Source organism: Podarcis pityusensis (genome assembly GCF_964106645.2).
Source record: "Podarcis pityusensis genome assembly, chromosome: 3".
Classification (NCBI taxonomy): domain Eukaryota; kingdom Metazoa; phylum Chordata; class Lepidosauria; order Squamata; family Lacertidae; genus Podarcis; species Podarcis pityusensis.
Genome location: NC_138026.1, coordinates 119123821 through 119151792, shown reverse-complemented (window position 1 = coordinate 119151792; position 27972 = coordinate 119123821). Strand labels below are relative to the sequence as shown.

Below are 27972 nucleotides of genomic sequence, written 5' to 3'. Positions count from 1 at the left end.
CCACTGTGAGAACAGAATGCTGGTCTAGGTGGGCCACTGGCCTGACCCTGCAGGCTCTCCTTACGTTCTCAGGAAACCTTTGGTCCCATTTGCTCGGGAAAGTCTGCTTCTCTGCGTCTCAAGCAGAGAAACGTCTCTCCCCCTGACGCATCTGTTGCTTGATCTTAAAGAGCTGGTGTTGTGGATTGAAATCTGGGGACTTCTGCATGCCAAGCAAGATGCTCTCGGGGGTGGCTGGTGCCCAGTGGGACTGGTAGGGCAGAATGCAAGGAGGCTAACAGTAGGTGGCGCTAGAGAAACTGGGAGGCAGCAGAGACAGCTGATTCTGGGTTTGCCTCCATCTTCCCCGCCCCTGCTGAGTCCTGCAAGGGCAACACTGAGACTGAGAGGGAGGAAGACAGCAGGCAGTGCTGCCCCCTGGATGGGTAAGAATCTGTACAGTGGTACCTCGGGTTACGAATGCTTCAAAAAACCCGTTTTTTTGGGTTACGAACGATTGTAACCCGGAAGTAAGTTGTCCAAGCTCTCGGAGGTCTCGCTGCTGCCTGGAGGCAAACCCAGACATCAGCGGTGCCTACAGAGCTGTCTTGAGGCCTCCACGAATGCCGGGAGCCAAGCCTATTGTGATTGTGGAAGAGGACCCTGAGCCCCCTCCAAACAGTGAGTGCACATAAGAAAAGAAATAAATGCTATTTTTTTCATCTAAAATACTGTCTTATTTATTTTATAATACAGTACATTGGTTATTGCCTTCATTTTATGGATCAACGGTCTCGTGAAACAGTAAAATTCATGTTAAATTGCTGTTTTAGAGGGTGTTTTTCATCGGCTGGAACGGATCAATCCACTTTCCATTGCTTTCAATGGGAAAGTCCGCTTCAGGTTAAGAACAGACTTCCGGATCCAATTAAGTACTTAACCTGAGGTACCACTGTGGTCCAATCCCCTGCAATGCAGGAACCTTTTGCCCAAAGTGGGATTTGAACCCGCAGCCGTGAGATTAAGAGCCTCATGCTCAACCAGCTGCTGGAATTTCTGAGACAGATAAATGAGGCAAATAGTAGATTACACTGCCCAAGCAAAGAAAACAAGGACGGGGAGACGGGAAGAGAGACCCCCCCACCCCCACCGACCCACACAGGCGGCTATCAGTTCATGGAAACGGAGGGTGTCTGAATGCCAAACCTCCCTGTTGAGAAGGCTTGGCCGATACAAAAAAAGGTCCAAAATGATTTCCTTCTGAGGAATGAGGTGCATTCAAGTGTCCAAATTATATATACCGCATTTTTCACTCTATAGGACGCACTTTTCCCCCTCCAAAAATGAAGGGGAAATGTGTGTGCGTCCTATGGGGCGAACGCAGGCTTTCGCTGAAGCCTGGAGAACGAGAGGGGAGGGAGTTCCCGCCGGGCTCCGAAGGCTTGCGGATAGCAGCCTGCAGAGCACAGCGCCAACTCCTGCTGCGCTCACTGGGCTTCAGGCAGCCATCCGCAAGCCTTCTGAGCGCGGCAGGAGTTCCGCGGCTAAAAACGAAGCCAAGACAGTGAGCGGGATCCATCCCGCTCGCTGTCTTGGCTTCTGCCAAAGCTGCGTGCATCTTCTCCCAGCTGGACAGGTTGTGCGCGGCTAAAGAGGAAGCCAAGACAGCCAGCGGGATGGATCCCGCTTGCTATCTTGGCTTCTTTGCTCTTTGGGGCTGGGGGGGGGGATAATTTTTTTTCTCCCCCCCAAAAAAAACTAGGTGCGCCCTATGGTCTGGTGCAACCTATGGAGCGGAAAATACGGTATATTGGCCAGGTGAGGAGCTGGAACACCAGCAGGTTTTGGGAAAGCCCTTCTCTCTTTCAGCCCCAGGCAAATCAGCGGCACAGACAAAATAAAACAACTTTAGCCCACCTTACAGGGTTGTTTGCGACAATCCCCGAGATAATATATGTAATGCTCCTTTCTGGAAAGCACTATATAAAGAGCTGAGTGTTATTATTTTGCACACTCGGTAAGCTGCTGTTTCCCCAGCAAAATAAATGTTCAAAAAACAGCCATCGTTTGCAGTTCCGCTTTCCCTTAAATTGCAACAGGAGCCGTAAGTGGCTTGAGAAATGGATCGGAACATCCATTGGGCATTATTTCAAAAAGTGCCTCCCGTGAAACGTGTGTTTTCTCCAAAGCGAGGAGGATGGCTCCTCCGACTGCTGCAAGCCTCTTTGAAATCAACAGAGGGTAGCAGCGGGTTTGAGAACCCCTTGATGGTTCCAGCTGGGGACCAAAAGTGGGGTGGTCACGGTTTGGCACCCAGGATCCTGCGAAGACTCACCTCCGGCAAGCAGAACTCTGGAACGGAATCCACAAACGCCCGGCCAGCACAGTCTTTCAGCTCCTGGGAAATGGGAGGGGAGGAGGAGAAGAAGGAGAAGGAGAAGAAGAAGAAGAAGAAGAAGAAGAAGAAGAAGAAGAGGAGGAGTTTGGATTTGATATCCCGCCTTTCACTCCCTTTAAGGAGTCTCAAAGCGGCTAACATTCTCCTTTCCTTCCTCCCCCACAACAAACACTCTGTGAGGTGAGTGGGGCTGAGAGACTTCAAAGAAGTGTGACTGGCCCAAGGTCACCCAGCAGCTGCATGTGGAGGAGCGGAGACTCAAACCCGGTTCCCCAGATTACGAGACTACCGCTCTTAACCACTACACCACACTGGCTCTCAAGAGAGAAGACCCTCAGCTGAAAAGGAAGAAATCCGAGGCTAGGTGACAGTGAGGGCAGAGGACCACACTCTGGGCTTCAACTTCCGGCGCTTACAGGCCGCGATGGCCAAACAGCTCGCAAGCTGCATGCGAACATGCGGCCATCGCAAAGGGCTGTAGCTGAATGGACAGGCACCTGCCAATCCTGACATGCTCCTCAGGCCTGGCATAGGCGGCAGGCAGGATCGGACATCTGCTGCAGATCTTGCTCAGGGTCTGCCGAAAATCAGGGCCGGCCCCGTTCTCTCCCGGAAATCTCCACCAAACCTCTCTTTCCCTTGGCACTTCCTTCCTTCCCCACATTCTGTACTTTCACTCCGTCGGGTCTGGAGATGGAAACCGCCCTGCGAGTTCCTCCAGACATCCACATTAATATTCTCCCAGGCCTGTTAAATTAGTCTTTCTCCCTTTGCTCCGTCCGACAAGTTGGTTGCTGCGCATGCAAATAGGTCTGAGATGAGATGGGAGCAATGGCTGCTTAGACAATGAAAGCAGTGATGTCTCTCAGCAGTCAAATGATGCTTGCACTATGCTGCTGTACAGTTCTCTACACGGGGAAAAGGGTTTTTTTTTGGGGGGGGGAGCTCCCCCCAAAGTTAAAGGTTGCATGTTTACCGAACAGTACATTACCTTCTCCTCCCTCTACAGTGTATCCCCCTGGCTTCAGCTCTTAAGAGATTCTAGCAATTTTTGGCAAGCTCTAACAAACGAGCAATTACTTCAAATGGCAGGAGGCGCTTAACCTCATCCAGTTATCTTAAAAGGTGAATTATGGGTAGACTGGGTGAATTTCAATGCCTCCTCCAGTCTTAAAAACAAGGGCCTTCCTCCTTACATGACAAAGCACCCACCTTTGACCCCAGCTGTGCGGAGAACTGGTCAATTCATTTGTCATTCTAAGCAAGCGCAACGGTCAATATAAGAAGCGCAGAAGGATTCATAATTAAAGGTGCACACTACAGGCAGCGCCTCCGAGAGGCTTCCGATGCGATTGTGGAACGCAGAGTAGCCATGCGGCTGACGGGGCTTCTTGCAATGTTCAGGGATTCAACATACGCCACGACTTGTGCATTCCCTGTGACAACAGGATGCTGGACTAGATGGGCCTGACCCTGCAGACACTTCTTAGTTTCTTAAGAATTCCCTCCAAAGTCTCCAACAGAGTCCAGGGGAAAAGCACAAGGGGCGGGGAGACATTTCAAGGTACAGCGACACCTTGGTTCTCAAACGTCTTGGTACCCAAACAACTTGGAACCCAAACATTGCAAACCTGGAAGTAAGTGTTCTGGTTTGCGAACTTTCTCGGAAGCTGAACGTGCTCCGTTTTGAGTGTTACGCTTCCGATTTGAGTGCCACACTTCCGTTTTGAGTGTTATGCTGAGATCTGTCTGTTTTCACTATTTATTTTGCATTTTTGTTTTTCGGCTCTTTTTTTGTTTGTTTTTGTGACTGTGTGGAACCCAGATCAGCTACTGATTGATTGTGTGACTGCAGTACAATGTATTGCTTTCATTTTATGGATCAATGTTCTCGTTAGATAGTAAAATTCATGTTAAATTGCTGTTTTAGGGGTTGTTTTTAAAAGTCGGAAACAGATTAATCCATTTTGCATTACTTTCTATGGGAAAGTGCGCCTTGGTTTTGGAACGCTTCGGTTTTGGAACGGACTTCCGGAATGGATTAAGTTTGAGAACCAAGGTACCACTGTATTCTTTTTGCAAAAAAAATTCTTTTTTGTAAATAATAATATTTTATTATTAATTTTGTAAAAGACGGGGCTAAGAATCATAAAGAGCAGGACTCAAAGGATTTGGCCTGGAAATGCAATTGCTTTTGGCAACGCTCTTGCTTTTCTCCCCAGTTAAATCAGAGATTGACCAAGCTCAACGGTGCTGGCTAATTAGCCAGGCTTGCTGAAAACCCCAATCCCAGTTGTACATTACCTTGTCTAGAAAAGTGCTCCCATCTTTTAAGATCCAACCAGGGAGCTTGGATAGCCTTGGACTACAAGAAAAGAAAAGAAAAAAAAGCTGTGTTAATGGGTTTTATGACAAAATCAGCACCCATTTTCGGAGAACGACATAATATGACCTCCAGGTATAGGGCAGTATAAAAATTTAAAATAATAATAGTAATAATAATAATAAATTAAGTTATTGATGCTCCACGTACATTTCACAAACATAGCACAGCTAAGTCTAATGCAACGCGCTCTACGTGGGGCTACCTTTGAAGGTGACCCGGAAACTGCAACTAATCCAGAATGCGGCAGCTAGACTGGTGACTGGGAGCGGCCACCAAGACCACATAACACCGGTTCTGAGAGATCTGCAATGGCTCCCAGTAGGTTTCCGAGCACGATTCAAAGTGTTGGTGCTGACCTTCAAAGCCCTAAATGACCTCGGTCCAGTATACCTGAAGGAGCATCTCCACCCCCATCATTCAGCCCAGACACTGAGATCCAGCGCCGAGGGCCTTCTGGCAGTTCCCTCATTGCGAGAAGTGAGGTTACAGGGAACCAGGCAGAGGGCCTTCTTGGTAGCGGCACCCACCCTGTGGAACGCTCTCCCTTCAGATGTGAAGGAAATAAGCAGCTATCCTATCTTTAAAAGACATCTGAAGGCAGCCCTATTTAGGGAAGTTTTTAATATTTAACGCTGTATTGTTTTTAACACTTGATTGGGAGCTGCCCAGAGTGGCTGGGGAGACTCAGCCAGATGGGCGGGATATAAATAATAAATTATTATTATTATTATTATTATTATTATTATTAAGTCACCTTTCTCCAATGTGGTGCCTTCTAGATGTTTCGGGCTGCAACTCATAGTAGACCCAGCCAGATCATAAAAAATGATTTAAAAAATTGAAAATATTGAGCCCCAGACAGAGCCACGACTGAGCTTTAATACTTCCTGGGCCTTACCATTAATGGATTAAATTTTAAATCCTGGGAAGCCAACAGCTTCCAAACAGTTTTCAAGGGCAGCCCCTCCATGCAACACATTGCAGTAGTCTAACCTTTCAGCTCCATTCCTATTAGTATTATAATTTACTGATAAAAATGAAAAAAAAAATGTCCAGTAGCACCTTATAGACCAACTAAGTTTGTTCTGGGTATAAGCTTTCATGTGCATGCACACTTCTTCAGAAACACCAGAACAAACTTAGTTGGTCTATAACAGGCTTCCTCAACCTCAGCCCTCCAGATGTTTTAGCCTACAACTCCCATGATCCCTAGCTAGCAGGACCAGTGGTCAGGGATGATGGGAACTGTAGTCTCAAAACATCTGGAGGGCCAAGGTTGAGGTAGCCTGGTCTATAAGGTGCTACTGGACAATTTTTTAACTTTTATTTCGACTGCGTCAGACCAACAAGGCTACCTACCTGAAGCTATAATTTATTAAATTTGTATTCCACCTTTCATCCATAGATCTCAGAGAGGTTCCTACTGGGAAGCTTGGGAGGAAAGTGATCATGCCCTCCAGGGTTTCGTGATACAGAGGTAAAGGGAAACTGAGTGCAGTTGGACATTGTAATAAATATAGGGGTTGCTCGTGCGTAAGTTGCCGCCACTGCTGGCTAGGTTGCCTTGTTAAACCTTTTCTGTCTGGACAGCCCTTCACTTCGTGGCTGTTTCAGTCGCTAGCAGAATCTGTCAGTGGGCGTTTCTTAAACCTTTTCCAGCATAAAAGCTGTTTGACGCCAAGTCTCCTCCTCCTCTCCCTGCGCGGAAGTCTTCTGCGCAGGGAGGGTGTGGGTAGCGGAGGACCCGTACTCTCCCCGCTGGTCTCCGGCGAGGAGTCCTGGAGCCCCCTCGCCGATTCCCCCATCTCCCTGGTGTTACACTGATTTCCTTCCCCAGCTGATGAGCTGCCTCTCTCCCTGCTGGGCCCTTCTCCAGCATCGCTTGGGAGCCTTGCCTCCACCTCTAGCTCCGATGTCAGTTCCCTGACAGACATGTTTCAAGTTGCGAGAAAGGAGATTCCAACTAAACATCAGGAAGAACTTTCTGACAGCAAGAGCTGTTTGGCAGTGGAACCGTCTCCCTTGGGAGGTTGTGGACTCTCCTTCTGTGGAGGTTTTTAAGCAGAGGTTGGGTGGCCATCTGCCATGGATGCTTTAGCTGAGATTCCTGCATCCATGAAGATGTATGCGACAACGGCCGCGAGAGTTTTAATAGCACAAGGATGGAAGACTGAAGAAACCCCAAGTAAAGAATCATGGCAAGAAAAATTGATGGACTATTCAGAACTGCCAAAACGGACATACAAGCTACGGGACAAGGATAACTGTGACTTTAAAGATGAATGGGAAACCTTTACAATATATTTGAAGACGCAACAAAGCGAACTGGACTCCCTGGCTGGTTTTGAATAAACATTCACAAACTTTTTATTGATAATAATCAGCTAAATAGTTTGAGGATCTATACAACTGTGTAACATGCAGAAAACAGCATTTTTAGAGAAATCAAAGACTGGAACTGAGGGAAGTCGGGAGGTGGGGGTGCGTGGGTTCTGTGGGGGGAGGGAGGGGGAGGGAGGGAAAATGGGGGGGAATAAGGATGATATATTTCTGGATAATATGTTTTGTTTTAATCTTGAATAAAAAGTTATTTAAAAAAATAGCTGAGATTCCTGCATCAAAAGGGGTTGTACTAAATGACCTCTAGGGTCCCTTCTAACTCTATGATCTATGCAAGGAGTTGAGAAGGAGCAGAGCAAGGCTCTGTACCATTGAGACTACCTCCTCCATCACAGCCACCATGCCAGGACACCACGAGTCTTTGTGGCAGAAAAGGGGTACCAGCAACATCTGGGGGGGGGGGGGACACAGGTTTCCTCATACCTGGACTAAACACATACAGTGAGGGGGGAAAGTTATTTGATCCCCTGCTAAATTTGCCCATTTGCTCTCCAACGAAGAAATGACCAGTCCATAATTTTAATGGTAGGTTTATTGTAACTGTGAGAGACAGAATAACAACAGGAAAACCCCCAGAAACCCAGAAGACAAAAGTCAGAGATTGATGTGCAGTATAATGAGTGAAATAAGTGTTTGATCCCTTTGCAAAAGGTGACTTAGTACTTGGTGGCAAAACCCTTGTTGGCAAGTACAGAGGTCAGACGTTTCTTGTAGGTGGCCACCAGGTTTGCACACATCTCAGGAGGTGTTTTGTCCCAGTCCTCTTTGCAGATCCTCTCCAAGTCAGTAAGATTTCAAGGCTGATGTGCAGCTACTCGAACCTTCAGCTCCTGTTTTCCTGTTGTTATTCTGTCTCTCACAGCTACAGTAAACCTACCATTAAAATTATGGACTGGTCATTTCTTTGTCAGGGGGCAAACGGGCAAATACTCCCCCCCCCCACTGTACTCTTTAAAGAGAGACGATGAAGAGGTGAGCAGCTTGCCCAGGAACTTTACGCTCCTCCCCGATAAGCACAAGATGTTCCCTTTCGATGATGCAATATGCAAGAGGGGAGGGGGAGGGGGGGACGATCAACGTCTCCCGCGATATTGAGGCTCTCTTCCCAGAAGCCTCCCAAATAAAGCAACTCTCGCCGACGGGCTCCTGACAGTGTAATGAAGTGATTGATTAATCCTAAATAGCTCGACACGACACATAAATAAAACAAGCAAATGTGACGCTCCTCCAGACAGGAAAGGTTAACGGCCTCCATGCGACTGGATTTCAGCATCTCTGCAGTCGGATTCTGTTACAGGAGAAGTTTTGATTGTTCAACCTGCTTCCCAGAACCACATACAGGCTGCTTACGAAAGTAAAGCCACGTTCCTTGGAAAATTAGTTCTGGTGGTGATGCGATCTCATCTACTACTATTAATTATTATTTGTATTAATTACTATTATCTGTTATTATTAATCACCCACCCTTTACCCTAAGGTCTCAGGGCAGGTTACAGTTAGATAAAGGGACCGCTGACCATTAGGTCCAGCCGCGGACGACTCTGGGGTTGCGGCGCTTATCTCGCTTTATTGGCCGAGGGAGCCGGCGTACAGCTTCCGGGTCATGTGGCCAGCATGACTAAGCCGCTTCTGGCGAACCAGAGCAGCGCATGGAAACGCTGTTTACCTTCCCGCCAGAGCGGTACCTATTTATCTACTTGCACTTTGACGTGCTTTTGAACTGCTAGGTGGGCAGGAGCAGGGACCGATCAACAGGAGCTCAACCTGTCGCGGGGATTTGAACCGCCGGCTTTCTGATCGGCAAGTCCTAGGCTCTGTGGTTTAACCCACAGCGCCACCAGCCCGGGGGCCAGATATGGCCCAATCGCCTTCTAAATCCGGCCCGCAGACGGTCCGGGAATCAGCGTGTTTTTACATGAGTAGAATGTGTGCTTTTATTTAAAATGCATCTCTGGGTTGTTTGTGGGGCATAGGAATTCATTCATTCCTGCCCGCCCCCCAAAATTAGTCCGGCCTTCCACAAGCTCTGAGGGACAGTGGACCAGCCCCCTGCTGAAAAAGTTTGCTGACCCCTGATGTAAGTCATGGGCCCTGCCTGCTAGCCTGCTCTCTAAAATATCACTGGTTTGCTCCTTTCTGTATATAGGGTGCCTACATTCTGGATGGACTGGTTGCATGGTAATATGTACAAATGGCTTTAGGTCTATAAATAACTGTATAGGATATATTCAACACAAAAACCAGCAACACAAAAACCATCGGTACCTATTTATCTACTTACACTTTGACGTGCTTTTGAACTGCTAAGTGGGCAGGAGCTGGGGCCGAGCAAGGGGAGCTCACCCCGTCGCGGGGATTCGAACTGCCGACCTTCTGATCGGCAAGTCCTAGGCTCTGTGGTTTAATCCACAGCGCCACCTGCGTCCCCATAGGTTACAGTTAAAAACAGTTTAAAACAACTTACGATCACAAAAAGGAAGCTGGGAATCTGTACAGGCAGCTCTCCACGTGGGAGCAATCTGCTTGTACAGTACGAAGGTCAGGGCATGCATGGTCTTAAGGGACATGCTTAGCACATAAGAAGAGCTCTGTTGGATCAGGCCAACGGCCCATGTAGTCCGGAGGCGTAACATGGGTTGCCGCTGCCCGTGACGGGGCAAGTGTTGCATCCTGCCCCCTGGTAGACTGGGCAGCAGTCAGCCCCTTTGCCAGCCGGCGTCTAATCAAGGGAGACTCTCCTTGCAAACTAGCTCCTACCTGGGAGCAGAGATAAGGCAGAGAAATGCGAAGCCAGGAGCGCCTCTGCCCTCTTGCCGTCCCGTGACAGCCATCTCAGTTGCTTCGTTTGAGCTGTGGCAAGGACTTCCCAGCGCACAGGAAGAGGGACCCATTGGGAGACCCACTTCCTTTTCTGATTATGTTGAAGATCCTGTAACATATCTACTTTTTAATTTGTGGGGTGGGCTGCTGTGTGTGTGTGTCTGGGAGGGGGAGATATACGCCTGGCAAGCTTGCACTTTCCTCCTGCCTCCCATTTATCTCTCCTTGCCTGAAGAAGCCAGAAAAGATGACAGATCTGTGACCTCACTTGCGCTGAGCCGCTGCCGCAATACTTTACTGAAGCTTAGAATAAATTATCTGGAAAACCGAATCGATAAATCCATAAACCGTTTTCCATCTACTGAGCCAAAGGACGTTATTTTGATAAAGGGAATTTTTAAGTGGACTAAGTCTATTTATGCTATCGGGCGATGCTGCGTGCTCATTTGAAAAAAAAGCCTCCTTTCCCAGGCAAGTCAGCTCTGGGCTTTCCTCCCAGAAAGAATGCCCTCACCCCCTAAACTTCTCCCTCCCCAAAATCTAGCTTACGAAGCGGAAAGCAGAACCGGAAAGCGTGCAAGGAGCCTCGGGACATACCTCTGGACCAAAGGCAGGGGCAGAAAGTTGAGCGTCGAGGTCATATCCAGCCCACAGTCGAGCATAATGGTGGTCGATTTGAATTTGAGGACGTTGCATGGTAGCGTTGGGTGTCCGGACAGGCAGTACTAAGGGAATGAGATGGGATCCAATAAATGACCAATAAAAGCAAAAGGAATTCACAGGCCTGGAAGGGAGGAAGAAGCTTTGCCAACCAGTCTGCTGCCCAAGTGCCATATTTTAAATAATCTCATAATGGTTCAGGGTTAGCATGACCTGCTCCCCATTCTCTTTGACACTTATTCACTGAGCAAAATTTACTTATTCACTGAGCAAAATTTCTGGTTTCGCCAGAAGTGGCTTAGTCATGCTGGCCACTTGACCCAGAAAAACTGGCTGCGGACAAACGTCAGTTCCCTCGGCCAGTAAAGCGAGATGAGTGCCGCAACACCAGAGTCGTTCGCGACTGGACCTAACTGTCAGGGGTCCTTTACCTTTAACTCTTTACGTTTCTGAGCACAATTCAAAGTGTTGGTGCTGACCTTGAAACCCCTAAACGGCCTCGGCCCAGTATACCTGAAGGAGCGTCTCCACCCCCATCGTTCTCCCCAGACACTGAGGTCCAGCTCTGTGGGCCTTTTGGGGGTTCCCTCCCTACGAAAAGTGAGGTTACAGGGAACCAGGCAGAGAGCCTTCTTGGTGGTGGCACCCGCCCTGTGAAACGCCCTCCCATCAGATGTCAAGGAAATAAACAACTATCTGACTTTTAGGAAACACCTGAAGGCAGCCCTGTTTAGGGAAGTTTTTAATGTCTGACGTTTTATTGTGCTTTTAATACTCTGTTGCGAGCCGCCCGGGCGGGGGCATCACAAATGTTAGTCTGATCAACCATGGCGACAGAAGTGATTTAAAAATGGAACATTTTCACATTTATTATTAGAAACTTCCTAGTAATTCCATCTCATGAAAAGTATTAATAGAAAGGGCTAGTCACACGCAACAGAAATGCTGCTCAGATTTATTAGTCTATATTCTATTACATGTGTGGCAATGATGCGCCTATCACTGATTGGCTAAGCTGCAGTGATGGCTGAAAATGTTCAGCAACTTAGTGAGTGGAGCTCTTTTCAGTCCAGATTTTGTGAGGGACGGGGATGTTGTCTGTTTGGATGGGACACTTCTCCAGATGGGAAAGGATTTGATCTGGTGTTTAGGATACTGCCTTTCGCTTGGGCTTAGGACCTCAATGTCAGAGGCTGGACTCAACTTCACTGAAGGATCCTGGTACCTCACTCCAGATGCAACATTACCCAGAGATTGGTGTAAGGTCAGGGGCTCCTGGTCCTCCTCTGATGAGGAGACCCCTGACTGAGGCATAGCACCCATCCCTTGTCTAGACCCTAAGAGTTGTGGCTTCTCCTATCACGGCAGCCTCATGAGTTGGAAAATCTAAAGGGAACCCTGACCGTTAGGTCCAGTCGCAGACGACTCTGGGGTTGCGGCGCTCATCTCGCTTTATTGGCCGAGGGAGCCGGTGTACAGCTTCCAGGTCATGTGGCCAGCATGACTAAGCAGTGCACGGAAATGCTGTTTACCTTCCCTACTTGAACTTTGACGTGCTTTCGAACTGCTAGGTTGGCAGGAGCAGGGACTGAGCAACAGGAGCTCACCCTGTTGCGGGGATTCAAACCGCCGACCTTCTGATCGGCAAGCCCTAGGCTCTGTGGTTTAGACCACAGCGCCATCCGTGTCCCTGGAAAATCTAAGAGGGGTGCAAAAAAGAGGGGCGAAGTACTTCTAATTGTGCTTTTACCGGTAATTCAGTTGGGAGCTGCCCAGAGTGGCTGGGAAAATCCAGCCGGATGAGCGAGGTATAAATGATAACTAATAATAATAGCAGAAGGAGCAGAGCTCAATTTCACAACATGGTCTGAACTAACTGAGCCACTAGATCTTTGCAAAGAAAAAGAACCCTTTTGCAAAGAGCAGGATCACCAGAAACTACGTACTAGCAGAAACAGCTGGAGTGCAAGATATATCGTTCTCGGGTCTATCGCCAAAAGTCTTGGTTGGCAGAAGAGGGCAGGAAATAAGACCAAGTGTTTGGGCAGTCAGATGCCTGGGGACAACCTTGCAGAAGAGGCAGGTTCATGCAACCACTTAAGAGGTATTGATGGGAACATAGGTTGACGCTAAGAGGAAAAGCATTACCCATCGCCCAAGATGGAAAAGAGGGAACTCTCAATATGGGAGATCTCAATCGCTGACCGTGCCAAGTCCAAAGCAAAGAAGGATGGCTTATTCCCTTAAGTACGTTACCAGAGAGCTCTTTGAGACTCAAATAATACCAAACGTATGAAATCAGAATATGCAAACATGGGTGCATTTGTGCGCGAGGGAGAAAAATCAAAATGCAAACACGGTGGGAGTCAAGGCAAAGAGAATGATGGCAACAAGCCCTAAGCCACTTGCTGGTGAAATCACTCCAGGATAAGGCAGCAAACATTCTATACTGGGTAGAACACACATTTTTTAAAACAAAAAAAAATCGTTTCATTTTCTCAAGTTCTATGGTTTGGACTTTCGATTTAAAACAAGAATTACATACGGCATTTATGAACGACCATATAGCAGAAATACACAATAATCACACACAGAGAGAAATAATAGGAAAGGGGTGCATGACACAAACTACACACAATTCACACATCATCCTATGCCTGCTTACTCTGAAATAAACCTCACCATGTTTGATACGGCTTAAAAGGTAAAGGTAAAACATCTTTATCAATGACTTGGATGATGGACTCAAGGGCATCCTGATCAAATTTGCAGATGACACCAAACTGGGAGGGGTGGCTAACACCCCAGAGGACAGGATCACACTTCAAAACGACCTTGACAGATTAGAGAACTGGGCCAAAACAAACAAGATGAATTTTAACAGGGAGAAATGTAAAGTATTGCACTTGGGCAAAAAAAATGAGAGGCACAAATACAAGATGGGGGACACCTGGCTTGAGAGCAGTACATGTGAAAAGGATCTAGGAGTCTTGGTTGACCACAAACTTGACATGAGCCAACAGTGTGACGCGGCAGCTAAAAAAGCCAATGCAATTCTGGGCCTCATCAATATAGCATCTAGATCAGTATAGCATCTAGATCAAGGGAAGTAATAGTGCCACTGTATTCTGCTCTGGTCAGACCTCACCTGGAGTACTGTGTCCAGTTCTGGGCACCACAGTTCAAGAAGGACACTGACAAACTGGAACGTGTCCAGAGGAGGGCAACCAAAATGGTCAAAGGCCTGGAAACGATGCCTTATGAGGAACGGCTAAGGGAGCTGGGCATGTTTAGCCTGGAGAAGAGGAGGTTAAGGGGTGATATGATAGCCATGTTCAAATATATAAAAGGATGTCACATAGAGGAGGGAGAAAGGTTGTTTTCTGCTGCTCCAGAGAAGCGGACACGGAGCAATGGATCCAAACTACAAGAAAGAAGATTCCACCTAAACATTAGGAAGAACTTCCTGACAGTAAGAGCTGTTCGACAGTGGAATTTGCTGCCAAGGAGTGTGGTGGAGTCTCCTTCTTTGGAGGTCTTTAAGCAGAGGCTTGACAACCATATGTCAGGAGTGCTCTGATGGTGTTTCCTGCTTGGCAGGGGGTTGGACTCGATGGCCCTTGTGGTCTCTTCCAACTCTATGATTCTATGATTCTATGAAAGGTAAAGGGACCCCTGACCGTTAGGTCCAGTCGTGGTCGACTCTGGGGTTGCAGCGCTCATCTGGCTTTATTGGCCGAGGGAGCCAGCGTACATGTGGCCAGCATGACTAAGTCGCTTCTGGAGAACCAGAGCAGTGCACGGAAACGCCGTTTCCCTTCCTGCCGGAGTGGTACCTATTTATCCACTTGCACTTTGACGTGCTTTCAAACTGCTAGGTTGGCAGGAGCAGGGACCGAGCAACGGGAGCTCACCCCGTCGCGGGGATTCGAACCGCCAACCTTCCGATAGGCAAGCCCTAGGCTCTGTGGTTTAACCCACAGCACCACCCCCGTCTTGATAGGGCTTACTCCTTTGCAAATCTGTTGCTGCCATTAAATAGAGATTAAAATTCACACCAGGGATGAGGAACCTCCAGATGCTATCCTGACTCTCTTGCAATTAAATTGCCCGGGGTTCCCCCCAGACTTGAGGGGTTCAAACATTATGAAGGGGGGGGGGGAGAAAACCCTCCCTCCTCCTCCTCCTGTGTGTTTAAGATTGTAAACCCATGGGGAATGATTTGTGCTGCAGTTTACTTTTTGCAAAGCCCCTAGACATTTTAAAGCATTTTAATGATCATGATAGTATCACAGAATTGTAGGGGTTGGAAATGCAATGCAGGAATCTTTCATCCAACATGGGATTCGAACCAACAACCCCAACCTTATGAGACTCATGCTCTACTGACTGAGCTATCCCAGCATAATAATAATCAGCACAAATGCTATGATAGAAGATCAGAGGTGTCTTTCAACGTTAAATCTATGCTGTAAGGAACCCTCAGATGTGAAGTTCTCTGTTGGATTTTGGACTATGAGTATGTATTATTACACCGCGGGTTCCTTGTGGAAGGAATGGCTGTTCATCTGGTTTGTTTCTGGTGGAGAGGCAAGGTGTTTTCACATGTGAGAATTAAATTAGCTTTACTTAAAGTGAGAAAGTACATGCGATTTTAAAATAGCTCTCTTCCCCAATGTCTCCTGCAATGGCTTAAATAAAAAGATGCATCTTCCAGGATCAAAGTCAGGGTAGTGATGTTAAATTCTCGAGAATAACCTTTTGGAGAATATTACTGAGAATATTTTCGATTAATGAGAATATTAGAGAATTTTCATTTAAAATAGGAGAATATTCATTTTAATGCATTGAAAATGATATAATTAGTTAATATGCATGTTTATTCATGGGTAAACTTGTTCAGATGGCAACCAAAAACTGTTTAGATACTTTTATTCAATGGGGCAATGAAGTAAATTCACATTCTTTGATTTTTTGCACCAAACTTGAAATCAAAACTTCAACATGAATGACTCATGTTAATCACTAAGTCTGCCACTAACCATATTAAAGCTACTTTCTGTAAAAAAAACAAAACTACACTGTATGGCCAAGGGTATAGAACTGCTAAGAATAAGGTCACACCAAAATAGAAAAAAGGCTATTACATATAATTGAAATACATATGAATTCAAATGTTCATCAAATTAAATAAATAGCATTTTTAAAACTAAAAAATAAATAATAACTTTTCTGTAGCTCACTTTTCAGAACTGCCAGTGGTGAATGACAGAATGCCCAGTAAGGTAACTGGATTAATAAGTAAATAAATCATTATTCACTACTTGCACTGGCAATATCACAGCTTGACTTATTATTTACCAGATTTTTAAAATGTGGTTTGTAAAACTGGTTCTTACATTAGAATTTACAGTTTGTGCAGAATATTCTCCGGAGAATTTTCTAGCAGAGAATATTCTCGAGAATATTCTCATTCTTAATTGGCGGAAATGACTGGCAGAATCCGTGACCAGGGAGAATAGTCGGTGGAAGAAGATTGGAAGAAATTCAAAGATTACTTACGGAAATATTGCAAAATTAAAGAATGTTAGAGTGATGTTGGATTGAAATGAAGTGGCTTCTAGCTGTACAGGCTTTAAAGTTAATATATAGATCAAGATTAAGGATTAGGATTAAAAAAAGTTAAAAGAAATGGAAAATTGGCTTTTAATAGGTTAAAATTTAATGTTATATTATATTAAGATTAAGGATTGGGATTAAAAAGGAGGGAAAGGAATTGCTGGACAAACAAATTGAATTGGAATACAAAAGAGGGAGGTATGAGGAGGTCCGGGAAATAAGTTAATGTAAAAGTTATGATGAAAAGATGGAACTGTTTTTAACTGTTTTTTCTTTCTTTTTCTTTTGTATTTTGTATGGTGTATTTCTCTTTTTATTTTTAATTTTTTTCCCTCTTATTAAGATGTCTCTTTTTATGTGAAACTTCAATAAATATCATTTTTTTTAAAAAAAGAGAGAGAATATTCTCATTCTTGAGACTATTCTCTGCAGAATATTCTCACCTCACATCACTAAGTCAGGGTCCATCTAGCCTAGCAACCTGCTCCTAATAGCGGCCAGCCGGACTCTTCTGGAAAGCCCTCAAGGAGGACAGATGGCCAACTGCTCTCCTACTGCTTGTCTCCAACACCCAATTCTCGGAGGTAGACTGCTCCCAATGTGGAGGTTCCACTGAGATACAGTGGTACCTCAGGTTAAGTACTTAATTCGTTCCGGAGGTCCGTTCTTAACCTGAAACTGTTCTTAACCTGAAGCACCACTTTAGCTAATGGGGCTTCCCGCTGCTGCCACACGGCTGCTGTGCGATTTCTGTTCTCATCCTGAAGCAAAGTTCTTAACCCGAGGTACTATTTCTCGGTTAGCGGAGTCTGTAACCTGAAGCATCCGTAACCTGAAGCGTCTGTAACCCGAGGTACCACTGTATTGTGATTTCCCCTCTGCAGATGTACCACTGGTCCTGTTGTCCTTTACACATCTGCCTAACCTTCCCTTAAAGCAGGGAATGGGGAAAATGTGGATCTCCAGATTTTGGGAGCCTGCAGTTCCCATAATCCCTGGCCATTGCCAGCACTGGCTGTGGACGATGGGAGTTGGGAAGTCAACATCAGGAGGGGCCGCATTTCTGCTTTAATGCCATCTTGTAGCAGGGAGTTCCACAAGCTGCTCGTGCTTTGCATGAAATACTTGCGTCTGAATTTATGACCATCCGTAGTCACACATGACAAGAACAATATGCGACAGACACTAAAATGGTGATTTTATAATAAATCATAAATCCAGAGATTCCCCCTTCTTTATAGGAAAGCTGCAAGATTCTCAGCCATAGCATCCCTGCCAGGTGGGCTCTTTCTTCTATATATGAATAATAATAGCCTCCAGATTAAATCCCCCCACCCTCAGGGGAGCCGAGGTCTACCTCGCAGGGCTGCAGGGCGCGTGTGTGTCCCCCTCATGCCGGTCCCCCGCCTCCCCACCAGCCTCCCCAACTCACCAGCTTCATGCTTCACCCGGCTGTTATTTGCAGAGGACCGGCCCCTTTCCCGGCCTAGGCCTCTCCCCCCGCAAAGCACGCTGGGATATGTAGTCTCCCTGTGGTGCCCTCATCATTCTGTCCCCAGTGAAGTCATGGGCAGCCGGCCGAAGAGCATGCCGGGAATCGTAGTCCCCTCCTGGCTGCGTTTCACCCCGGCGCCAACCTGCTCCTCGCTCTCCCGTCTCCTGCCGCCTCATTGGCGCGGCGGCGGCGGCGGCGCGCGGGGGCCGCCGGGAGCCGTAGTCCCCACCCGCCCGGCCTGCGCCGGCCCCCTTGGGGATGGAGGACTACAAATCCCAGGGCCTCCCCGCGGCGGCAGGTGGGAGCTTGGATGTTGATATCAACATGGCGCTTGTCAGACAGACAAAGGCAGCCAGTCTGGTCTGATTGAGCTCAGAGGGGAGCAGGGAGGAGTGGGAGGGTTTTTTCCCCCTTCTCTTCCTTGGGGGGCGCCAGGGGGAGCTGGGGCTGGGGGCTTGCAGGGCTTGGCACACACCCCTGGGCACACTGCCCCCCCCTCATTTTATTTTTGCAGGACCCCCCCCTGCAAGGAAAAGGGGGAGGAAAAACCCACCAAGCCAGCCTCTTTCCTTTTCTGCATTTTGGGAGCCACCCCCCCCTCACCCCCCAACTCCTGCCGTTCAATGGTCAAGTGGAGAAGGAAGGAAGCGGGACCCAAAGGTGAGTTGTCCTTTGGGCAGGGAAGGGCATGATCTGGGGTGGGGAGTTGGGGGGTGGGAGTGATCTTGCAAAAGGGGAGAGGAAAAGTGGGGCATGACTTCCACCACCTCTTCCCCCCCCCCCCATTCACCTCTTTTTGGGGGTTCTGGTAGGAGCGATTCATTGCAACCTTTGGGAGTTAGGAGGGGTGGGGTGGGTGGGAGGTGGCAAAAAATGCACCCTAAGTAACTTTTGTGGCGTATGAGAATTTTTAAGAGTCAATGGAAAGAGGGGGAATGTTTTTCCTTCTGAGTTTTGTGTGTGGCGAGGAAGTCTTTTGCAAATAGCTTTTTTTTAAAAAGAGGGGGTATTTCTTATTTATTTAAAATTTTTGGTGGGGAAGTTTTTAAAAAGGAATACAGGCGCCCCTTTCTTTCCCCTTGAAAGGTCTGATTTGGGGGCAAAAAGAGGTGGGGATGAAATGCCTAGATGGGTGCTTGCTCATGATCACTTATCACTGGTTCCTAGTTGCCTCTTATCTCACTTTAGCCATCCTTTTGGGAGGCAGGCAAAGTGAAATGAAAGCTTGGATTAATCGTCTTGATGTGCTCATATGTCTTGAGTGGTTCTGGTGGTCCTGAACTGGGTTGAGATACTGTTGTCGATGATACCGATTGTGTTTATCCTGGATTATTTCCTTGAAAGGGAAGATGTGATGATGTCTGGATTTTACTTTGCGTTTCCCCCTCCCAAGCATCTGAAAACCTTAGGCTTAATGGAGCCCTGATAATCTTTGCATTGAATTAGCCAGGCAAAGCCACGCCAGTCTGACATGATTGTTTCCTAACAAATGTGTTCTTGCTTAGGTCAAGGTGGTGATCCCTCAGGGCATGAGAAAAGTCAAACAGGGATGCTTCTCTCGCCTTCAGTGCAAACCACATGAACAAAAAAATCCTGTTTTGCATGATGTGTGGGATTTGCATGACTTGTGTGTGATGATGGCAGGATGGTTTCTGCTTGCTACTTTACGGCTAGGGTTTGCTGGGATCTTAGGAGCGAGACCAATGACAAATTCTTTTTTGATGATCTTGCAGGGCAGCTGTCTTCATCTTGACGGTCCTAGTACTTTTCAGAGTGCCTGAAATGGAGAATTATTATGTTAAGAAATGAAAATAAGGATATAAGGTTGGGAGGTTGGGTTTCATGTCTGCCAAGTCTTGCTGGGGAACTGGTCTCAGTGCCGACTGGGGCAACTGATGCTCTGCTTACAGGCAGTTTAGCTACAGCTGCATTAATCTCAAACTTTCGTATTCCTATTGCCTTGAGTGCACTAAAACGAGCTGAAATATTTTGACCTCACTGAGTTGTGGACAGGAGGCAGGGACGGTTTTTGACACACAGCGCTTGTGCTGAAGAATCTGTTCTCTATTTTTTCCTTTTCTTTTTGGCGTGATGAGAATGTTAGTATGCAAAATGTGCACAGGTTGAAAAGGGAGAAGGTGCTTCTTAAGGTTGCTGATGGGGTCTGTGTCAGGATACCTGAGACACTGAGGCTAAAACCTCCTCCTCAAAGAAGCGAGAATGACAAGCAGAAGGTGTGAACTGTTGCTGCGTCCAGACCTTCAGAGGGAGGGGTTGGGATCCGCTATGGGAATATTGGCTTGGAACAGGAGAAATGAATGCCTTAGCCTTAAGGAAACCAAGGCAATTTGTGCGGCACTTGCATGTCATGTGATTTTCATCCCTTTTTACTCACGTAATATTGCTGATTCAGACCTCGTTTGGAACATGGGTAAAGGCTTCTTTCTGCGCTTTGCACCTCAGATGTTTCTGAGGCTGGTCTCCAGCACCTAAAATCTGATGCAAGTGCCTAGGAGTTTTGAAAGTTTTCCTTCCCTACCTCTCAGAAAGTTAAGAGGATGCTGTAAATGAACCATTGTGGTACCTGGAGTGAAGGGCTGAACTTGAGTCTGCAAGGTTCTGTTTCAGATCCAATGCAGTCAGGGATTCGCTGGGACTTTAGCTCCAGCTAAAGAGCCCCCTCCCCTTCAAATCCCATTCTAGGTCACAATCTGAAACCCATTGACCTGAGATTAAGCCCCATGGAAGTCAGAAGGATTTACTTCTGCATATTCATGGTTAGGATTGCACTGTTAGCCATGAGATCATTAGCAGTGCAGTCCTATTCATGTTTACTCAGAAGTCAGTTCCGTTGAGTTAGTTCATGGGGGGTTTATTCCTAGATAGGCTACACACACCAGTCTTGGACGGAACACCAATTCCTACTCTCAACCCTTTTTTCATCTGCAGCCTAGGGATAGCAACACTGATCTACCTTACAGGATTGTTTGTAAGGATTACTAAGGGAGAAAATGAGGATCTCTTTGAACACCCAGAAGCATTATTCCAGTGCTAAGCCGTAGTATTTCTATTTTCCAGACTTGCATCCCATCTGTAAAATAGGAAGGTGGCTGAGAAAGTGAGGCCTCGATACTCGATATCTCCATGGGTAATCTGAATAAGTATTATTATTTTTAAATCCTCTTGTGCGTCTTGGCAGGAGGAAAATATAAAGGAGGGGACCGGTGGGACTGCCTTGAAAACTGCTCGTTCTTTTTTCATTGAAGCATCACCGTTATGCCAAATAGGAGCAGACTTTCCTGATGGGGTTTAAAAGGCTCATCCCGTGGAAGTGAGTTTGAGCTTTCTGCTTCTGTTTGGGCAGCTGTCTTTGGGCTGTGTAAGTAAGAGAGACTAAGGTTAAAAAGAGAGAGGGTGGGAGACTGGAGAAAGGTGTGACTCCTGACCTAATGAAGAGAAATCATGTTTTGAATTAGCCAGGAAGCACAGAATGAATTCAGACAAAGAGGCTTCATTTCTAGTGGAGAGTTCAGAACTGGATTGGTGATGTTTTGTTCTGTGCCTCTGACTTACATTGCATTAGAGACCATTGGACTACCTAACCTGCCATTATTATTATGTATTTATTTAGAGTGGTGCTTGGTTTTTAAAATAATAATAATAATAATATTCCTCTTCAGCCAGAAAGAGTGCCTTACAAGTGTTAGCGATACAGCAGTCCCAGCACTTGGGCTTGCAATCTAAAAGACGCTGCAGCAGAAAAAGAAAAGGCACTGGGAGGAGTATACTGGCTGCTCTGACTGGCAGCTGCTCTCCAGGGTCTTTTGCAAAGATCTTCCTTAGCAACTGCATTTCAGGGGGTTGGGCTAGATGACATTCAGGGGTCCCTTCCAACTCTGCAGTTCTGTGATTCTGTGACTGCTACCTGAGATCCTGTTAGATTGCACCTGTGACTTCTGGCATGTGCTCAACCAAAGGGTAACGTTTACAAGGATTGCAGCGGCCAACCTTGGTCATATTCCCCGGCCCCACGAATGAATGGCCAAGGCTTGCTGTGGGCTGCTAGTGGCTGGTTTGCTGCTGACAGTCAGCTTCTGTTTGGATAACAAGTTAGCTGTGAACTGAAGTCACCCCCTCTCCAAAAAAGAGAGAGAGAGAAAGCCTAGTTAATGTGTGGCAGCGTTTTCCTGACCTTGGGAGTTGTACCTAAACGCCATTGTTTTCCAAGCTGCTTCACAGCTTCCTATTTTCCTAGTGCTTTCTGGAAGGGTAAAAATATTTGCAGTGCGTTTGAAGCTGCTAAAGCTGAGTTTTGCAAATTGCACCGGTATAAATCTCTGCTGCTGTTGCCGCTTGAACGCTGTGCTTGGAATAAAACACTGGCTTTTCTGAAAGCTTGTACCTTTCCCTTTCCTTTTTTTCTTTTGGTCATTGTGGAGTCTGCTCCATTTCCACAGGGCCTGAGCTCACTTCCTGAGTTGAGGGCAGCCTGGGACAGGACAGGGCGATTGAGATGAATCGCTTCCACCCCTGTGGAAGACCTGTGGGACTCTTAACCATGAGTTCATCTTTGACTGTGAGCTCAGGCTTCCCAGGATGAAGAAACAGATTTTTGGCTGCACCATGCATCCCCAGAAACAATCCTGGGAACTGTAGTTCCTTAGCGCTGCTGGGAATTGCAGCTCTGCGAAGGGTGAACTACTGTTCCCAGAATTCTTTGGGAGAAGTCATGTGCTCTAAATATGTGGTTTGTGTGCAGTTACCTCTGTATGTTCTCCTCCATTGTCTTCTAAACCCTCTTTTTCTTTGAACCGCTTTAAGCCCCACTCCGGGCCTTGCCACAGGTGAAAGGAAATCGTTAAGTACATACAGCTTCATTTTCTAACATTCATCCCTTGTTAGCCTTCCCTCTCCTACTCCTCCCCTTCCTCATTTGTTCACTTGCTGCTGTCAAAATGTAGCTTTGTAAGCTCCTTGGGGCAGAGGCTTCTTGTAGTCCCGTTTATGTTTTAAAAAATGCATTGTGCGGAGGGAGCTATGTGTATAAAAAAATACGTTGTGTTTCCGATCCATTGACCTCATCCTAAAAATACGAGTCCTGCTGGATCAGACCAAAAAGTACACGTGATCTGTAAAATGCAAACAGAAACACAGTGCATCAAATGTGTTTTTTAAGCTTGTTGAACTTGACTAGCATACTACTGTTCTCCCCATACAACAGGAAAAGGTAGACTGGGATCTGCTGGTAAATCTTTTGTTAGGGTTACTGGCCCCCAATAAGGGCAGTGACAATAAAGTAGCCTATAGGAAAACAGCTAGCCAGGAGGAGTGGGCATTTGACTGACAGGGCTATGCTCTGACACTGGAAACAAATCCTTAGGCTCCGAATGTGCTCAGAGGCACCCTTTTCTTTTAACTCTACCTGTACATCATTTGTACCTGTGGATGTATCCTCAAGATAAACTAACTCGGTAATAAAACTACCCCTCTTCTGCTTTTTAACTCACTTGCTTTGCAGGCTCAAAACTCCCTCGCTCCTTGCATCCCTGTTTGTGGATGATTTTTCCCCCCAATCCATTTTTTACGGCCAGTGCAAGTCCAGGAGATGACCTCATCGCTTCAGGCTAATGAATGCTGAACAGAAGGGCATTTTAAAACATTTTTTTCTGGGTGCAAGCAATGTCAGATCCCGTACAGTCATACCTCGGGTTGCAAACGTGATCCGTGAGGGATCTGCACATGCGCGTGATGCGATTCGGCGCTTCTGTGCATGTGCGCGACGTCATTTTTGTGCTTCTGCGCATGCGCGAGTTTCAAAACCCGGAAGTAACCTGTTCCGGTACTTCCGGGTTCGGCGCAGTCCGCAACGCGAAAACGCGCAACCTGAAGTGTTCGTAACCCAAGGTATGACTGTACTTGTGATCTGGAGCTGGATACTATTTTTTAAAAAAAAATGTTTTAGGGAAGAGGTGGTTGTTTAACAAGCGGAGCGTTGATCCCAGATTTGGGATGGGAGTAAGGGGCTGGTCTGTTGCTGCCCTTGAAACTGACCCAGAAACTCCAGCGGGTGCAGAATGCTGCGGCGAGACACCTTACGGGGTCTTCGCCACAGGATCACATTTATCCAGTGCTATACCAGCTACAAGGGGACGCGGGTGGCGCTGTGGGTAAAACCTCGGCGCCTAGGACTTGCCGATCGCATGGTCGGCGGTTCGAATCCCCGTGGCGGGGTGCGCTCCCGTCGTTCGGTCCCAGCGCCTGCCAACCTAGCAGTTCGAAAGCACCCCCGGGTGCAAGTAGATAAATAGGGACCGCTTACCAGCGGGAAGGTAAACGGCGTTCCGTGCGCTGCGCTGGCTCACCAGATGCAGCTTGTCACGCTGGCCATGTGACCCGGAAGTGTCTCTGGACAGCGCTGGCTCCCGGCCTCTAGAGTGAGATGAGCGCACAACCCTAGAGTCTGTCAAGACTGGCCCGTACGGACAGGGGTACCTTTACCTTATACCAGCTACACTGGCTCCCAGTGGAGTACAGGATCAGGCTTAAGGTGCTGGTTTTAACCTTTAAAGCCCTATATGGCCTAGGACCCTCATACCTACGAGACCACCTCTCCTGGTATGCCTCACGGAGGACCTTACGGTCTGCAAATAATAACACTTTGGAGATCCCTGGCCTCTAGACTGGCATCGGCCAGGGCCTTTTCGGCCTTGGCCCCGGCCTGGTGGAACGTTCTAGCCCAAGAGATCAGGGCCCTGTGGGATTTGACATCTTTCCGCAGGGCCTGCAAGATGGAGTTGTTCTGCCAGGCCTTTGGTCAGGGCTCAGCCCGACTCCCCTTTTATTTTTGTATAAGAACTAATATGAAAGAGGCCTCCCAGCATTCTCACAGGCCCATATAAGATCAGCGTACAGTGGTACCTCGGGTTAAGAACTTAATTCGTTCTGGAGGTCTGTTCTTAACCTGAAACTGTTCTTAACCTGAAGCACCACTTTAGATCATGAGGCCTCCTGCTGCTGCCACGCAGTTTCTGTTCTCATCCTGAAGCAAAGTTCTTAACCCGAGGTACTATTTCTGGGTTAGCGGAGTGTGTAACCTGAAGCGTATGTAACCTGAAGCGTATGTAACCCGAGGTACCACTGTATACAGTTGGGCCAATGAGCACTCACTGTTCCCAACCCATACCCTACCGAAAGCCATCTGATTAGATTTTAATTAGATTTTGACCTGTTTTTAAGAGGTAATTATTGTTTGATTTTATACCAGTGTTATATATCTGATGTTAGCCGCCCTGAGCCCGGGGAAGGCGGGATGTAAATAAAAGTTTGTTTGTTTGTTTGTTTGTTTATGATGCTCAGGAAAGAATTCTGCAAAGGATCCCAAGGTGGGCTCTGTGGGATGCTCTGTCTGTATGTGGGTGATCCAGTGTTCAAGTTGTGAAAGAGGAGACTCAGCTGGAGAGAGGAGGGAGAGAAACTGCTGGCTCACGGGCTCCCCATCACCGTGGAAGGCTGGTCCCATGATACGAACAGCTCATTTCTGCAGTGCTTATCAGGTGCTGGGCTTGCGTGTGCTGCCGTTTCCTTCCTAAGGATAGGGAAGCTGGTCTTTATTTCTCCCACAAGGGCAGAAATAAAGCCGTCCAGAATGTCGCTAGCAACGCACCAGTGTTTTTGGGGCCTGCGGGCGGTGCTGGGAACGGTTAGGAAGTTGGGAGTCCTTAGCAGGGATGCCCGAGCTACCCGTTCCTTGCAAATCCCAGTGTGAGCCGCACCTTCTGGGCTGGTGAGCCGTTTTGGAACACAGCTCACCCTTCGGATTTTGATTTCCGCTCCAGATTTCGCGGCGCAGCTATCGGCTCCAAGACAGGGGATTAAAAAACGTTTTAGGATAAAAGATGCTTAGAAATGCATACTTTGGGGCATAAAAAGGTAAAGGGACCCCTGACCATTAGGTCCAGTCGGGACCGACTCTGGGGTTGCGGCGCTCATCTCACTTTACTGGCCAAGGGAGCCGATGTACAGCTTCTGGGTCATGTGGCCAGCATGACTACGTCGCTTCTGGCGAACCAGAGCAGCACACGGAAATGCCGTTTACCTTCCCGCCAGAGCAGTACCTATTTATCTACTTGCACTTTGACATGCTTTTGAACTGCTAGGTTGGCAGGAACAGGGACCGAGCAATGGGAGCTCACCCCGTGGCGGGGATTCGAACCGCCGACCTTCTGATCGGCAAGTCGTAGGCTCTGTGGTTTAACCCACAGCGCCACCCGCGTCCCACTTTGGGGCATAGGGGCATCTTATTTAAAAGAGCTTTTGTAGCCCACTGAACACCTTTTCCCAAAAGCTCTCTTATTATTATTATCATTTATTGTTTGTTTGCTTTGCATACGGCGCGATGCAATACCCTGCTCCCTTCTCAACTTTGATGAATTATTGGCAGCTATGATTCATCCCTGTCATGCAAGGCAGACGGTATGTGCGTGTTCCTAAAAGGTCGCCTCACCCCTTATGCACCTAATCGATCACTGTGCTGTGCAGCCGAGACCCTCCTGCGATGCCATCTTACCCGGAGTCCATTGCACCCAACGTAGGAGCCAAGCCTCGAGTGTTTGGAATTCCCTCTCCGTGGATACAGTGGTACCTCAGGTTCCATATGCTTCAGGTTACATACGCTTCAGGTTACAGACTCCGCTAACCCAGAAATAGTGCTTCAGGTTAAGAACTTTGCTTCAGGATGAGAACAGAAATCGTGCTCCGGCGGCGCGGCGGCAGCAGGAGGCCCCATTAACTAAAGTGGTGCTTTAGGTTAAGAACAGTTTCAGGTTAAGAACAGACCTCCGGAACGAATTAAGTACTTAACCCGAGGTACCACTGTATTAGGCAGGCTCCATCTCAGCTGTCTTTTCACCTTCCTCTTCCAATTATTCTTCTAAGCTGAGATCTTTCCTGGTGTGCATCCACACTGGAACCGTGCTGAAAATGTTTTAATTCCTTTATCGTTGGCCTGTTCGTCGCCCTGGGCTGAATATATCTGCTCACGATATTTTGCACGCTCAACTTCTGTGGAGTGACAATCAATATTGCAAGTTTTCCCTCCCAATATGATAAAACCCAACAGCAGCCACGAACGCCAATCACGGATTCCAGCATTTCCCATTTTCCTGCTGAACATGAGCTGCCAGTTGTGTTTTGCTTGGCTGTTGAGCTTCTTGCGGAGCAAAAGTCCCCTGCCCTGTCTGTAATGATGACGAGGTTTGTGTCCTGTGCAGATTCCGTGTTGCAACTGCATGAACTTATTTGTTTATAGTTGAAATGTACACCCTGCCCTATTGGCCCTGATTTGCTTCAAGGCACCTGTCAACAATTAATACAAACCATACAACCATTTTAATATATATATATATATATATATATATATATATATATATATATATATATACACAGAAAGCTAAAAACGTATAAAAATCATTAAGAAAGCAATAAAACAAATTTTAAAAATAATCTATTAAAATACATATATGAAAAGCAGCTGCTGTTGTTTAGTCGTTTAGTCGTGTCCGACTCTTCGTGACCCCATGGACCAGAGCAGGCCAGGCACTCCTGTCTTCCACTGCCTCCCGCAGTTTGGTCAAACTCATGTTGGTAGCTTTGAGAACACTGTCCCACCATCTCATCCTCTGTTGTCCCCGTCTCCTTGTGCCCTCCATCTTTCCCAACATCAGGATTTTTTCCAGTGAGTCTTCTCTTCTCATGAGGTGGCCAAAGTCTTGGAGCCTCAGCTTCAGGACCTGTCCTTCCAGGGAGCACTCAGGGCTGATTTCCTTCAGAATGGAGAGGTTTGATCTTCTTGCAGTCCATGGGACTCTCAAGAGTCTCCTCCAGCACCATAATTCAAAAGCATAAATTCTTCAGCGATCAGCCTTCTTTATGGTCCAGCTCTCACTTCCATACATTACTACTGGGTAAACCATAGCTTTCAAAAGCCTTTCCCTTTTTAAAAAAAATACTGTTCCCAAAGGCCTGTTGGAGCAATAAAGTTTTCACCTGCTGTTGAAAGCACAACAAGGAGGGACCCCTCCTAGCTTCTTTAGGAAGGGAGTTCCAAAGTTGTCTGGGAGCAGCCACCGAGAAGGCCCTCTTCTGTGTCCCCACCAGGCTGGACGGAGAGTAGGGTCTCCCCTGAAGATCCCAGAGCTTGGGCAGGTTCTTACGAGG

General features: G+C 47.2%; 2 protein-coding genes across 10 annotated transcripts in view; one reads left to right on the top strand and one right to left on the bottom strand.

The window, feature by feature from the left end:
* Positions 1-17854, bottom strand: part of INTS9 (integrator complex subunit 9) — a 68745-nt gene extending 50891 nt beyond the window's left edge. Inside the window, exons 1-4 of the mRNA XM_081001000.1 lie at positions 17695-17854; positions 10581-10708; positions 4682-4742; positions 2315-2377 (exon numbers count right to left, since the gene is read on the bottom strand). Coding sequence (XP_080857126.1) covers positions 2315-2377; positions 4682-4742; positions 10581-10708; positions 17695-17703 — 261 coding nt within the window. The 5' untranslated portion in view covers positions 17704-17854. The remainder of the gene's footprint in view (positions 1-2314; positions 2378-4681; positions 4743-10580; positions 10709-17694) is intronic.
* A 180-nt stretch (positions 17855-18034) lies between these two features.
* Positions 18035-27972, top strand: part of HMBOX1 (homeobox containing 1) — a 121574-nt gene continuing 111636 nt past the window's right edge. For 7 of the 9 annotated variants that reach the window (XM_081001089.1, XM_081001086.1, XM_081001088.1 and 4 more), the window contains exon 1: positions 18062-18417. The gene's annotated coding sequence lies outside the window, so the exon portion shown is untranslated. The other 2 variants (XM_081001083.1, XM_081001084.1) reach the window with 2 other exon arrangements.